General features: G+C 34.0%; 1 protein-coding gene across 3 annotated transcripts; it reads right to left on the minus strand.

Moving 5' to 3' along the window:
- Positions 1–1,276: 1,276 nt before the first annotated feature.
- LOC107910504 (O-fucosyltransferase 9) lies at positions 1,277–12,414 on the minus strand. Of its 3 annotated transcripts, XM_041088382.1 has the most exons (11): positions 10,770–11,147; positions 10,592–10,685; positions 9,955–10,027; positions 9,114–9,190; positions 8,581–8,669; positions 6,963–7,160; positions 5,871–6,075; positions 5,596–5,763; positions 5,154–5,321; positions 4,832–5,022; positions 1,277–1,651 (listed from the first exon to the last, which is right to left on the minus strand). In XM_041088382.1, the coding sequence occupies exons 1-11, from the start codon at positions 10,985–10,987 to the stop codon at positions 1,489–1,491; spliced, it is 1,644 nt and encodes a 547-aa protein (XP_040944316.1). In that variant the 5' UTR covers positions 10,988–11,147; the 3' UTR covers positions 1,277–1,488. The 3 variants fall into 3 exon arrangements, with proteins under 3 accessions (XP_040944316.1, XP_016693848.1, XP_016693849.1); XM_016838359.2 differs by having other exon boundaries at positions 10,592–12,414; XM_016838360.2 differs by lacking the exon at positions 6,963–7,160 and having other exon boundaries at positions 10,592–11,146.
- Between the last annotated feature and the right edge of the window lie 3,524 nt (positions 12,415–15,938).

A 15,938-nucleotide genomic window follows, 5' to 3' on the forward strand; every position in this document is an offset into this window, starting at 1 on the left:
AAGAAAGAATTGAAACAGAAGCAAAAAAATAAAATAAAAAAATTGGAGAAAGATCATCTTGTGATCAACTATTTCATAAAAAATTGATTGCTATGTTTACGGGAACAAGAAAGATTAATTAAGCTGAAAATAATGATAAAATAATTACAACTTGACTTAGTCTTGCAACTAGATTCAGTTAACTTGCTTCCTTAATGGTTGGTTTCAGTCTAATCAGCAACCAAAATGTCTAATAAAAAAATCATCATTGTTTCAATACAAGTTGGCAAGTTGGAGACTTGCAAGGTAAGGAGCTCGCAGTGTTGGTGAGCTCGCGAATATAATGAGCTCATAGTATTGGTGAGTTTGCAGATATAGTGAGCTCAAAGTGTTGAAGTCTAGGTTTGCTAATGCATGGATGGCCATTTTATAATACATCGATCAGACTATAGACTCTTTTAGAAAAGCAGATTTGAGGGTACGGTCCATTTAGAGATATATTGACATCACCTTCAATGAATGTAATCTCATCATCATCCTCCAGTTGGGAGGTGCACATCCTCATCTTTTTCCTCTTTCCACTCCCCATCAACATGTCTTTGAAAGAAACTTTGCGAGGTTTGGGCTCCTTCATCACCTGATCAACATTAGCCACTGATTCATCATCTTTATTCCTAACCTTCTTAGTCGCCCGTAGTAGATTCGTCGACAGTGTAGATCCTAGACATTCATTGCTAGCGAAAGCATTTGGCAAGAGCATTTTTTTTATATTGATGTTCAAATGTTTTCCATATAATTTTTTTGTAAAAAAAAATTAAAATCTTTAATAGAACGTAGATAAAATCCAACATAGCCCAAAACACTTCTAACTCTACCAACAGGTGAGGTACCTTTTCTGACTTTGATCTTTGCTCGATCCACCTATATCCCCTTGTTTAAGATATAATGTCTCAGCACAATTCCTTCTTTTACGTTTGACATGAAAATATTCCATTAATCATCAAATTTATCTCCTTAGGTTGTATTTAAGATACTAAAACGAAAATAAATGGGACTTGTGGATTTAAAAATTTTCACCAAATAATAAGCCTTAAAATATATATTTATTATAATATTTTAATTTTAGAAGTTATTTATGAACTTACAATTTTTTTAATAGAGATCATGAAAGCAAAGGAGGGATGCTATAGCTGTGGTTGCCAAAAGCACATGATTCTGATATGATCTAATCCCCAACCCTAAGACCCTAGTTGGCTGGAAGTTGCCCAAAATTAGTAGAGCAGCTCGTAAAAGCATGTTACCAAAACCACCAATAAACTATGATGGATCATATATTTATATCATATACAACAATAAGTTTACAGCGTGCTAAATTAATCATTATGAACAATTCAATCTTGAAAGAATCGAAACCTGAAAGAAACTATAATCTAATAAAAAACTAAAGAATTAAACCCTACATCTCAATCGCATGACGATACACCATAAAATTACAGGGAGAGTCTGTACTCAAAAACTCAAACTGCTTTCATTTGCTGCTGCCTCTGTTTGTTTACACATGCAATCTGGCATGGGAAATGTGTAGACTGAACCGCTGGGTTTCTTCAGTTCACCTCCCTTCACATCACTATGCCGCAGCATATCTTTCATCTGCCGTCTGAAGGTTTCCCACCTATCAAACACACACCAGCAACATAACAGTAATATTTTTAGTATCAAATGCACTTGACAGAAAATATTATTACAATATATCATAATTTTGAAGTATCCCCTTTGAACAGGATTGGTGACAAATTAATAAAATATTTAATTTTCTATTTTGAGAATATATTGAATCAAAGAAAGAAGTCATGAAAGTCGTACTCATTCCAACCAACACACTTGATAAACAGAGTAGGATTTTGCATATGATGCTTACATCCAACTAGTTAAAGAAGGAAAGAAGCGATAAGAGGCCATGCTCGAAAATGCAAAATCAAATATCAACTATGAACAACTCGTGTGAAACAAAAAATAATAACATAAACTCCAACAATACCACTTGTTTCAACTATTCTAATATAGCACCTTGTGAGTTCTATACTTTACATGATAAAAATACAAAAATACCCTTAATTGCGAAGGAATAAGATGATTTCATTGGATGAAACTTAAGGAGTAACCATGCTCTAGGAACAAAAACGCAATCTCATGGTGTTACATGGAAAGAGTCGAACCACATGGAGTGTAAATAGAATTTACCCAAAGCAATAATTAAACTGATCATTCAAGTAGTAGAACCCAACCAAACATTACAACTAGAACATCTAGAACATAAAAAATTGCAGATAGGGTAATGCACAAAAGATAATAGAGAAAATAAATAGTAAGGGGTTCCAATTTTAGAAAGAGGAGCATATTGAAAATTCAAAGGCCTACTAAGTTGGATAAAAGATAAAACAATAAGACCCATTCTTTTTTCTGCCAGTGATAGTTTGTTCTTTGCATAGGTCCCAACAATCAACAGTGATGCACTGGCGGATCACTTTTAGGATATACATTATTCGAGATGAACAGTTATAACAGCAGTACAAGATCACTCAACTTTTAAGTCGGCTATAATATGGTTTTGGCAGTGGGGTGATGAATAAAAAAAATATTTGAATCATCTCATATAGACTGCCAAGCTAAGAAGGATGGTGGTAAGGATGAGACTTCTCTAGCTACTATTTGAATCCTAAAAGTAACAAAATTTCAAAGTTGTTTGTTCTTATTAGATAATTGATCTTCCCAATGTTCAGTGGCTGCACAAGGCAAGCTACTTCCAATTTGATGAAAAGCATGATACAAAATAAAAAGATAAAAAGGACACTATTCAAGATGGGTCAGTTACAGCAGGAGTCCAAGATCACTCAATTTTCAAATCAGCTATAACATGCGAAGACCGCAATTGCATTATCAGATGACTTTGGTAGTGGAGTCATGGTTATAGAGATTTGAATCAAGTGGTATTGATTGCCTAGCTAAGAAGAATGCCATTATGAATGACTTTTCTAGCTACAAGAATCCTAAATGTAACAAAATTTCGAAGTCGTTCGTTATCCCCAACCCCTTCTCCCAAGTTCTACTGCTCATGTAAGATTGGTTACACACATTTTTGCTACATATGCAAAGGTCTTGAATTACTGCCAACCAGCATAGAGGTGGTGAGTGAAAAAGAATCCTAATAAGGTTTATTTTTCTCACCACTAGAAGCTGCAATGTCTTGACTATTGCTATCAGTGAACTTGTCATGCACATACCACTAGGCATGCTCTTTATCAGGCTCTTTTCATTTAAAGCAGCACATTGAATGGATGGAAAGATGTAGACAAATATTGGCAGCAAGGCCAAACTGAAGTAACTTTACTAATGCTTGAATGAAAATAAGAAAATCAGTCCTGATCAAAAAACACAATGCCAGCAATGAAAGACCACTTGTCTTCGCTTCCTATTAAGAGTTTAAGAGGAACTAATGTTAACTTAAAGTGCATTTGGAAGAGGAATTTGAAGATTCTTTAAAAGAAAGCATATTCAAATGCACTAATTCAAAAATCCAATGTAATTGTATTGTGTGGATAAATATTTCTTTGAAAGAAATTTGACTACTAAAATTTGATGAGATCCAAAATAATTAAGAAAAAAAAAAGAAAATGACATTAGAGATAAGAAAAAGAAAAAAAATCCAAAAAATTGCAATATTAGCACAATTATAAAAAAAATGTATAAATATTATTAAGAAATATATCTACACGCATAATAACTAAAAAATGTCTTTTTACGGAGATTTAATGGAGTTCTGAAAACCCACTAGTGTTAAAAGAATTCAACTAGAAGTCGAACCATAGGACCTCGATTGTTAAACCAATTTGACCAGTTGAACTGATCAATAAATTTTTTTAAAATGATATTAAATAATTAAATTTAATAATAAATATCATATTCTTAATGAAAATATGCAATTAACAAAATGGTATGGTATTGAATATAGAATTAATAAGTTAAAGGTTTAAATCTCATAGCTTACAAATTTTTGGGAAAAAAATTAGAAAGAGCAGAAACCAATCATGTTATACTGGCAGAACCAACTTTTTGCAGGTTCAAGAGACGCCATATTTTATTCATAGCACCAAACGGGGCAAGTCTCTGGTGTTTGCTCCAACCAATCCAATCTGGGTTGCTCATGACAGAAAACCACCTTTATGTGGAGTTTCAAATGGCAATTTTAGGTGCTCAATTTCCATCTAGAAATTTCTCCTAAATTTGAAATCCCCCCAACAATGCAATTGATATTAGACTTTTAAAGATCCTAATTGAAGTGATTTCCTTTATACCCCATCCAAACTTTCAAGGAAAATGGTCTGGCAAGGTCAACTTGTAATTACTGGAATCTATGATGTAAATAAATGGCCTCATTTGATCAAACAGAATTTAACAATCTCTTGATTGGTTGCAAGTAGATGGAGTGTTTGAAGTTAAGAGCAATGGAGAAACAGGCATGAAAGACCAGGGATCAGGAACCATTAGGAAACAATGATAACTTGTATAAAAGTTGCAAGTGGGACTGCTTCTGATTTGTTGCATATGGAAGCTTTGCATTAGCCAAATGCTTGCTTCCAGCCCCAACTGACTTAATAACACTAGAGTAGTGTTACTTCAAACTCAACTGACCTAGAGCATGTGGAAGCTTAATAGCAATCAGTTTGACAACGGAACAAGCCAAACCTCCCAACAAGACAAAAGGGATTTAATGAAAGCAAAATCAACTTTTTAAAATAACTAATCTGACCAAAAAGTACTAACAAGAATGAAATGGATTTGAAGCGCAATTTACCTGATATGAGGGCTATCAAATAGCAGCGCTAATTTCCTTTTGTCAGGCTTAATTGTTTTTGCATGTCCTCCAAATAAATAGCGACGATGACCCATTAAGAAGTGGGGGAAATTTCCACCTTGTGTTGTGACAAATACTTCACTATGAAGGCAAACGGTGTAGTCTAGTGCTGCCAACCTAGATGAGTGGCCCTACATTATGAACTAGAATGTTAAAGAATTGAATCATTTCTAGTTTTCTTCTTCCTCCTTTGAAGCAATTATAATTAGATATTGCTCTGTCTGACTTAACAAAGCAGCCCAACAGGTCAAAAGCTTAATACCTTGAATGGAGCAAGCTCTTCTGGAGTAGCCAATGTATCCTTTGTTTCTAAAAGCGGAAACATCTGTTTAAGGGGAGCCATGTATTTTTCTGCTTTGTAAATATTTCCTGCTGCGACAAACACTGATGTATTGTTATCGAAACCCATGCCTCTAAGCATCAGTCCCACCTAAAGAAGTAAATAGATTAATAAATCAGTTAACAGAAACGACAGTTGCGTACCCTGAAACACCAATATCTTAACATTCAAATACTGAACAAGGAGAATCGCCAAATAAGATTGCAGTACCATCAAATATACACTCCAGTATGCAACATTAGTTTTCCAGAATTAATATGTTGTCCAGTAAAAAAAAACATTCAAGAATGACTTGACTGAGAACATTGGGTAACATGTGCTAAAGTTAACCACACAAACGAGAAAACAAGTTATAGTTGGATACCTCCAAAGGAGTTAAAGGGCATTTTCCATCCATACGATTTGCACCTGGCCTTATAACTCTGCCCCTTCGCCTAAATTTTCCTCTCCAACTTCTTTCTCTAGCAATATCCATTTCACGTTTCTCTTCTTCCCCACCATCATATTCACAGCAGGAAAATGCAACCATATCCTTCCCAAAGAAAACATTATCTTTCAGAACTAGAGCACAATTTGGCTAAACGTTAAATTCATGAATCAAAAAATCATCCACCAAAGTACAAGAAACAAGAAGAACACCATTTCAAACCGAAGATGCACTGAAACATATTTCCCTCCAGTATGGGAGCTATTCATGACCATCCTCTCGACCATTTTATCAGCAAGTGTCCTTATAGGTTCTGCAAACCTCAGTGCTAGAAAATTGGATAAGCACCTAACCCCTTGTACATTAGAAGGAACGGAATATGCCAACCTGTTAGAGAAGGGTGCAATACGAACAGCCCTGAAAATGAAATCATATAGCAGTAAGCTTATTGCATATGATTTGTTGCAAATCCATGTCAAAAAAGCCTTTAACCTGTTATTGGAAATGGAACACGTGGAAGCGTAGATGAAATAGAAGTAAAGAGAACAATACATATACATATATATAAAATATTCACAGCTCTAACTGGACATAACTCAAGAGAGTCGTAAAATGTAGAGAAGCCTACTACTAGTAAATGTAAGACTTCAAACAATCCAAAAGAATAAAATGCTTCCAACTTCTGAAGATAAATCAGAAATATACAGCATGAATTAAATAAGATTATGTTCCAACTATCACAAGGCATGTTTAATGAATTAAACTAAATTGAAGAACTATGATCAATAACTGCTTTTGCTTTGACAATATGATCGATGAAAGAACACCATGTACATTAGTGTCATGTGCTGAACAGATAATAGCAAGGCAAACTGTCCTTCAAGGTTTTTTGGTTACAGTAAGAGTATTCTGCTTAATTTCAACATGTGATTTGTTTTAGCACTCCCCAACTATTATTTAGACATTCAACTTTACTAAATCTTTCTTTACTTGGAAACATTTGAAATTTTGCTGAAATGCAGTTAGCTCCCCCAAAAGGAAAGAGGGAAAGGACTCTCATAACTGCTCCAAACGAATTTACACATAAACCTTAGTTTTTACAGTCTTTACATTGTTCTCACTCATCATCATTCTTTCAATATTACTGTTTCTTCTAAAGGTGAATGTACTTCACTTCCATAAGACCATTCAAGTTTCTGTCCATCCCGAAGAACATTAATGTTAGTTTGAATTTCTCACAATTTTGTTTTTTTCTACAGGGAAAGGTGAATATGGTACACAATAAATAAAAGTAAAATGAGTACCCCATTGCCTCTAGCTTTGGAAGAACCTTCTGGAGATAATGGGCTGCGCTTGACCAACCTTTTACTCTCAAATTAACAATGTTACTAATATTATTGTCAAATCTCTGAAGTACATCTTCAGGGAGCTCTCTGACCACATTCACATGATTTCTAAGTGCATGTACAAAAAATTCTTCATCAAATATATCTCCAAACTTGCTGCAATGAATTGAAAAATAAGAAGGGAACTCATTAATGATTTGAAGCATCTTAACGAAAAAGGTGAAAACTGAAAAAAAAAACCTAATTGTGATTGAAGCAGTAATTCAAATATAAAACAATCATTTCTGTTTTAAAAGGTGGTCTCAAGTTTCATGCAAGGGGACCTCGGTTCTCCTTGAGGTCTAAAAAATGGCAAATTAAAAATGATGCCCTCTATTAAGCCAAATCCATATATACTTATACTTCTCTAAAGGCAGTTGATCAATTAAAAGTGCTTAAAATAATAATTGCTGTTTCCAATGCAATCGGCAAGTCTGTTGCAGTTTCTAGACAATTAGCAGTTCTAGCCATTAAAAGCCATCTTTTACAAGGATTAAATATCATCTTATGGATTTGCATTATTATCATTAACAATTTTATCTCAACTTGGATCAAAAAATTCATTTGTATAGTTTATTTATGATATTTTATTTTCAAATTTAAAATAAGTAATGAAAAAAGTATAACTTTGCATTAAGGCTTACAAATGTTCTATCAAAAGTAAAAACACTATGACTATACCTTAGAGGCTGACCTTCTAAAATTCATTCCATGACTAATGTCTACAACTCTGCTGCCAAATCTTTCGTCATTCATTTTGATTTGAATGGTATACTATCATAACATAACAGAAAGAGCAATATTGGGATGGGTGGGCAGAGAAGGCGAGAGCAATGCCATCAATAAAATCCCTATTCAACTATCTTCTTCAAACAGGAATCAACAGGACCAAGAAGACTAAAGATCTAAAGCCAGTGAAATTGCTTATGGCTGATCAGCAAAAGCATTATGGAACCCCAAAGACCCTAGAACTGTAAAGCAATTTGTATACTTAGAAGGCAGAAAAAAAAAAGGAAAAAGATGAGGAACATGGTGACAAAATTATCCTCAATTTTATTCTTTTATCTTGCTACTTTGCAAGTATAATAGCCCCAAGAATTGTGAATATTATACGGTAGCAATCACGCCATTCTACATCCACCTGAAGCCACAAATGACAAAGAAAACAGGGCACCCATGCATTAAGGAGGATGCCTAATGGTTGCTACACCTAGTGTAATCCATGTTCTGCCAATTGAGCAGTCAATTGCAGGAGCGCAACCCAAGTAGCCTAAGAGACAAAAGATGACACCTCCAAGACAATAGGCTAGATTGCTAAAATGAAAATTAGCTAGTAAACACAAAAAAGTAACTTGAATTCCATAAAAACCAGAATACAAAGATGCTAATAGAAATCTATGCCATATTAGTGACTATAATGAAATAACATGATTGAAAAATCGTTCCTTCTATGCAAAGAGAATGGTAGCCAAAATTTATTTCAAACCTAAATTCAGTGAGAATGTGAATTATAAAAAGAAACTGGTGATTATATAACCTGGAATCTCGCCAAACACTGTTCAAATGAAAGATTGGAATGACAAGAGTTGCATTTAGAAGCCACGCCACCGCCACTGCATCACATATCTGTATTAAAAGAATGAAGCAGCGATCAAATAAAAGTGCCATTATCTTCTATAATTAACAATTGACAAGCTATTACTACAGTGATATATAACAAAGGGAAAAACAGCTAAATATTTTCATGCAAGCATGAAGACAACAATACTCCAGAATCTGCATGATATTTCAAGGAAATCTCCATACACATTTTAACAGCATTTTTTGGGAACAAATGGTCCATCCTATGCCATCAACAACATATTTGCATGCAATAGAGTTAAAGGTTTTAGTAAGAAGAAAACCATATAACAGGGTGCACATTATGGCACCTCCAACATCAAGAAGGGAGCATGAAGGAAAACAGGGGAACTAAAGACCAATGTTCACATGAGCAAGCAAGCATTCTGCAGTAACTTTTGTTTGTTTGAGATTTAATATGCACTAAAATCATCAAGAATTAAGACATACCGATAGGCGTTGTTGATTCAAGCCACCATTCGCTTCAATTATAAGGAAACCATTAGACTTCGGCAATTCTGAGAAGCCTTGAAATCACAAAAAGAAGCAGTTAACTCCTAATATATACAAGAGGCCCAGGAGATGGCGAAACAGAATCAGTGATATTATCAACCTATGACAGTTAATACCTTGGGATAACATAGGTGGTGTTTTTATTATTTGTTAGATTTGTATCAAGGTGCGTCCACCAAAAACTTTAGTACTATTTAAACTTTCCAAAAGATAATATAGATGTGTCTCCTAGAGACCGCATGCAAAGCATTCCTTTCTTTTCTCTTTGGTTCAGTGCAAGCAAAGCATTTAAGATGCCCCAAAAATTGTACATAAACATGAAATATGAGCCCTCAAATAGAAATTCCAAATTACCATATTTTGTTACTCAAACTCAATGGTGAATGTTAAGTATGCATCAAACAAGGTATGCTCAATTTTCTACATATTTTTGATACATTTAGAGGATCATAGCCCTCAAATAGAAATTCAAAATTACCATATTCTGTTACTCAAACTCAATGGTGAATGTTAAGTATGCATCAAACAAGGTATGCTCAATTTTCAACATTTTTTTGATACATTTAGAGGATCATAGCCTCATAACCAAATCAAAATATGTGTCAGACAAGAGTACTTCAAGGAAGAGTTGAAATTAATATAGACCTTATTACAAGAACAACATGAATGATTTGCATAGAACTAGCTTACTAAATTTTGAAAAGAAAGCAAATAAAGATCATCAAGAAAGATCATTAACTGATTCATATAATTGTTAAAATCATATAAGAACTAAGACCTGTTTTAGAAATAATGGAGTTGACACACGGCTTCCAACCTTGATGCATTTTCAGATTCCATGCTGTCATCAGCTGCATGATTTTCAATTTAGTATTACATTAGCCCAACTTTTTCATTAATATGAACAGTGAAAAGACCTCCAGATGAAGACAGGGTAAAAGATCTTTTTCCTCCTGCAAGTGCCATTTTCTTAAGGCTGTTCCACTCTCCAATTGACACTTGCGTGAGAATTTAGAGTGACTCAATAGGTTGCTCAGAGTTTAATCCTCTTTCTAAGCCAAAGGCTTTGATCATAGCTTCTCAATCAACACAGAAATTCTCTGTGCAAGTAAAGATGCCCTTGACATGGCAACTAAAGCCAATTTATAAATTTAATTTTGGCATCCACAGACCCTATGTCATTTAACCACTCCCGTATTTAATATTAGAAATCATAAAAGTTACAATTTCTCCTAAAAATTCTACAATTTCCCCTCGAAGCTTAATAAAAAATGCATGTAGAATATCCATAAGCTCGATGAGCCAATTTATATAGGTATTTCTACAAAAATTAATTTTCCCAACTTAGATTCTCAAAATAGAATACAACGAAGATATAAGTAGAAGCAAACATATATATATATATATATATATACCGCATTGTGAGTGGCATTGCTCTCAGCCTCCATATACGGCCAAAGCTTCCGAAAAAGCTGAGGACTGCGGTAAACCGAGCCGGGGGGCGAACGCCTGTGAACAACAACAACCGCATTTTTCAAGCTCACAACATCGAAACCTAACAATCCCATGTACAATAACATCCCTGATATATACAATAACGGCGCAAACAACAGCACCCCTTTCCTTCGAAAAACAGTCGATATCAACACGAACACTATCTTATTGGCCGCACTCTGCTTCCCGCCACGTCCAACTCCCCCGCCACCCCCAGCGAAGTTCTTGTAACGTCCATGGCGGAACCGCGGCGAGGAAGGCGGGGATGGTGAAACCGAACGGTTACTGCCGGTGCCGAGGCGGCTTAGGCCGTGCATTTGAGATCGGGTTTTTAAAGAATTTTAAGGAAGAAAAAGAAACCCTAAATTTGAGTAAAGATCTGGCGGCAAGCTTAACTGCTTAATTCTTCAGTAGGAAAATAATACTTTTTTTCCAAAAAAAAAGGTCGGTGAAGAGAAAAAGGGAAAATATAAATAATCAATATATATATTGAAAGATAAATAATATATATTTTAGACTTAGATGAGGCTTTTGGGCGTAAATGAAGCTATCAACTAAAGCACGTAGAGTCCACTCGCCATCAACTAAACCGCTGACTGCCAAAGGAAGGGAAACTTCCACTTTAGTGTCATAATTTAAAATAAATTAAGGAATATTGAAACGAGTGCAAAAGTATAGTTTTCTTTTTCTAAAATAAATCGATATTTATATTTTTGAAACCATATTTATTTTTTTATTTCAAATAATATTATCTCTAAAATTTGAACTTAATTTTTTTTAAAGTTTTTTTAAGTTGTAGTACTTTTTAAAAGATTTATTTTTAAACAACTATATATTTATCATTTGTAAAGGTGTTTTTCTAAGTAGCGGCAAGTTATTTTATTTCATTATTTTATATAAAAATGTTTTTATATAAGCTAACAGTATTTATCAACTTAATTGTTTTTTAAAATGAAGTAAAACGTAATATAAAAAATTAATAATATATATTAGTAGTATATAAAATGTTTGAAAATATTATATTAAAAGGTGTCAATAATTAAAATAAATTGAAGAAATTTGGATTTGAAAGATTATATTAAAAAATTGACATATGTAATTATTAACTAATAAAAAAAACTAATTAATGATTTAGAATCAATTAATTTTTAAAAGTACAAAACCTCCATTATGCATTAACTATCTAAAAATATTATGGAAATTATATTTTAAAACGTATTAAAAAGGTAAATTAATTTCACATATTAAATATATATTATTATCCTCGTGGAAATTTAAAAGATATACTTTCAATTACAAAAAAATTTTCATATAATTGTATACTATTCATATTAAATATATTTTTCGTCATCAACCTTACAATCAAAATTTTATGAAAGTAAAAAGTATTAAAGCTTATGACTAATATCACAGATTAATGGATCAAAACAACAAGTATGCTATGCCAAAACACAGGCCTTTCTTTCTCATTTTTGGCCATCAACAAGGCACTGCCTTTTAGCTGTTAATCTCAATTAATCCGGACTACTTTTTCAAACTCATTTGAATTTAATGGTATCTTTTCTAAAGTTTAATTTCTGATGTGTAGGATCCATAGGTATGGCAAACACAGAGCATACTCTTAAACTCACGAGAGATTTTCTTTTATGGATACTTCATATTCAGATTGGAAGAGATAAAAGGAACTTAGAAAAACATGATTTATAAAACACACACTAAGATTTTATTTTTCCCACTAGTTCTTATTTACAACTGAGCTTCTCCATCTTTATATAGAGAATGAGAGCTAAGATAAGCAGATAAGAAGGAATCTGCTTTTACAATCACCCATTAAGATAAAGGACATGACTCAGCATATTTTACAAAAGATAAAAGAGACACAATAATTTACATAGGGGTAAGCAGATAAGAAGGAATCTGCTTTTCTTGTTTTTATCCTAATGACTCAGCTTCATCTGTGTCATAATCAGTATCAATGTCAGAGGTAATATTTAATTTTTCTACTTTTCGTTTCTTTTCTTCACGTGCCCTGTATCATTTAAGCTTCAGCTGTTCGATTTTTCTTTCAAGGTTATTAGGTGATATCATATCATTATTATTGTATCTGGAGAATAGTGGAGCTTGTGAAACACTAGATCCTTCTTCATGTATATCCTTCCAAGCTGGTGTGTCTTGTATTGCTTGGCTACAATACATAGGATATTCTTGAGACCATTCTTTTGGATCTGGCATGTTGGTCCAATATTCATTCAAGGCTTCCTTCAACTGTTTTTGATAAGGCATCAGTGGATTCTTTTGAACATCCCATGGTGCTTGTGATTTTCCTGAAGGTCATATCTCTGAAGGAATGATTTTGTTGATTTGACACAAATATTTCTACAAATCTTTGAGATCATAAGGGTTTTCATAAACCTCTTTAAAATTGTTTTATGGATCCAGGAAGTGGGAAAAGCGGCTAACTGAGTAGCTGGTCCATGCTGCATAAAATATTGAGGTTTATAGAAAATGATTACTATCCATTGAACACGTGTGTTTTTAAGGAACTCAAACATGAGCATATCAACCCAGTGTTCTAAAGGATAAAACCATTTTAAGAATGTGGCTAGGTTCTTCATTTCAGGAGCTTCTTCATTGTGGATTGCTATTGTCAAGAAATGCTCGAGATCAGGCAAAAAGAACTCAATTCCTATGTGAAAAAGATAAGTTAGGTACCAGAACATCCATTTTAATTCTTCAGGGAATTCACCAAACTGGAACTTAATTGGGTTTATGAATGGGTAATCAAGGTGAAGTCCTAAAGGTTTCAGGAATAATCCTCCAAAATTCCTAAAAATATCTGTTTGATAAGAGAGCATCATGTTCATGGCCTCTTTGTGAAATCTTTTTTCTAGGATTAAGCTTAAAACCTCTAGAGGGTGATCAGGATGGGAATTTAGGTTACATGGGAGAGAAAATGGTGAAGGTGGTTGCTGGGATTGTTTATTTTTCCCTTTTCCTTTAGAGGAGGTAGGTTGGAACATGAAAACTTCAACTGGTTTAGGAGTAGAGGTATCGACTGGTTTTGTCTCTGGTAACCTGGTCAAAATATCTACAAGGACATTAGTTTTTCCTTTAATGTGAACAACATCAAAAGAAAATCTAGAAAACCATTTTGCCTATCTGAGGACTTGAGGATGTGGTACTTCCTTCTGCTTGAATTGCAGCATCTTTAGAAAGGATGACATATCCATTTCAACGAGAAAGTGATATCCTGTTAGATGAAATTGGAACTTAGTGATTCCATATTTTACTGCAAGGATTTCTTTAAAAGTGGAATGATAATGGATTTCTGCATAAGAGAATTTGCCGCTTTTGTATCCACACAGTTTTCTTTTGCCATTGTCTTCTTCAAACAAAATTGCTCCCCAGTATTTGTCACTTGCATCTGTCTGTAGAATTCTTTTTTCTGTGGATGGAATCTGTAATAGTGGTAAATGAGACGTCTTCTCCTTCAGTTGTCTGATTGCATTGGTTTGTTTGATTTTCCAGGGTGGTGGATTCTTTTTCAACATCTTTCTCAAAGGATTTGTTAATTTTGCAATCTTAGGGATAAAATCTCTAAGATAATTAACAATTCCTAGAAACTGTTGGATTTTCTTCTAGGAAAGATTACTACTGTCTGGAAATTTTTTGAGTTCTTCAGCAATGTTTGGATTTGGCTAATATGATTCTTTTGTGATGATCATTCCAAGAAACTCTATTTCTTCCTTGTTGATCTGCATTTTCCTCTCAGAAAGCATTATTCCTTTGTCAAGAATAATTTGCTTGAATTTGTCAAGGAGAATTGCATGATCTTCTTGATATGGACTGTAGAGTAGGATATCATCAATATAGATCAGGGCTTGATCCATGATGGGCTGGAAAATTCGTATCATTGCCTTTTGAAACAGTGATGGAGCTGTTTTTAGCCCAAAAGGCATAACTGTCCACTGGAAGTGCTTGTTAGGGGATACAAAATCCTGTTTTGGGCCTGTCTTCAGAGCTTATACCCAATTGCCAAAATCCTGCCTTTAAGTCAAATTTAGAGAAGATGCGAGCATTTGCAAGACTTGAGAACATGCAGTTCTTGTTAGGCAAAGGGAATTTGTCATCTTGTAGAAAATAATTAAAAGGTTGGTAATTGATTATCAGTCTTAATTTTCCTTGAGCTTGCTCTGATCTTTTATTCACACAAAATGCTTCACATGCCCATTGTGAATCTGAAGGTTCAATCAATCCTTGTTCTTGTAATTGTTGACATTCTTCTTCAGCTAGTTTGAGATGGACTGGATTCATTCCCACATGACTAGCTTTGGTTGGATTGATGTCTTCATTTTTCTTGAATGGAAGCTTGATAAAAAAGCTTGGATTTTTCCATAAAGGATGATTGCATTTTTGCAGAAATTCTGAATGAGATTCTGCACATGCTTTCTGTTTCAGCTCTTCAACAATTTGTTGAATCTTGTCAGCATCTATAAGGAATAGTCTGGGGATCGGCACATAAGGCTTGAACATCTTCTTGAACCTTATTCCTTCTGGTAAGATTCTTAATTGTTTGGCTTTGATATATAAGTCAAAACCAAAAATAAGATCTTTTCCTAGGAGTTTTGAGCCCAATACAGTAGTAGTGATGGAGCAAGTAGGGAAAATTTGGATCTTAATTGGCTTACTCCTTAAGTCCGTGGTAAAAAATTTCCCCGATGCTGAGCTGAAATATTTGGTGTGAGGCTCCCACCATTTTTCTGGTAAAATGTATGGATTCATGATGGATTCTGCAGCTCCAGTATCAATAAAAGCAATCACAGTGATGGGTCTACCATATTTTTCCAAGTAAATGGAAACTGGAATGTGAGGAGCCAAAATTTCTCTAGCAAAACAGGTTGGTGAAGAAGAATCTTGAGTTGAAGATTTGTAATTCATCAGAGTCTGGATCATCAATGATTCACTTGAAGTTGATTCTGAGTCACTGTAACCAAAACTTTGGATTGCACATATTGACTGATCATTGGGTTCATCGTCAATAGAGAATAATGACTCAATATCATCTTCTTCTGGTATTTTGATTCCCGCCTTTTGTTGGATCTGCTAAATCATCTTTGCACATTTCTTGTTCTTTGGACATTCTTTTGCAAAATGACCCTTTTGGTTACAGATGTAGCATCTCGTGGATTTGTTCTTCTTGGAATATTTATTCTTTTTCTTGAGGTACCTCTATCTGTATTTCTTTTTGGGAATCACTCGGGAAAATCT

This window comes from Gossypium hirsutum, chromosome D02 (genome assembly GCF_007990345.1).
Source record: "Gossypium hirsutum isolate 1008001.06 chromosome D02, Gossypium_hirsutum_v2.1, whole genome shotgun sequence".
NCBI classification, from domain to species: Eukaryota; Viridiplantae; Streptophyta; class Magnoliopsida; order Malvales; family Malvaceae; genus Gossypium; species Gossypium hirsutum.

Coding starts and splice junctions, on each gene's coding strand:
- LOC107910504 (XM_016838359.2), bottom strand. CDS start 10,987: ATGCACGGCCTAAGCCGCCTCGGCACCGGCAGTAACCGTTCGGTTTCA. Junction 5,023..5,153: donor AAGAGCTTGCTCCATTCAAG/GTATTAAGCTTT, acceptor TTCATAATGTAG/GGCCACTCATCTAGGTTGGC. Junction 1,652..4,831: donor TTTGATAGCCCTCATATCAG/GTAAATTGCGCT, acceptor TGTGTTTGATAG/GTGGGAAACCTTCAGACGGC.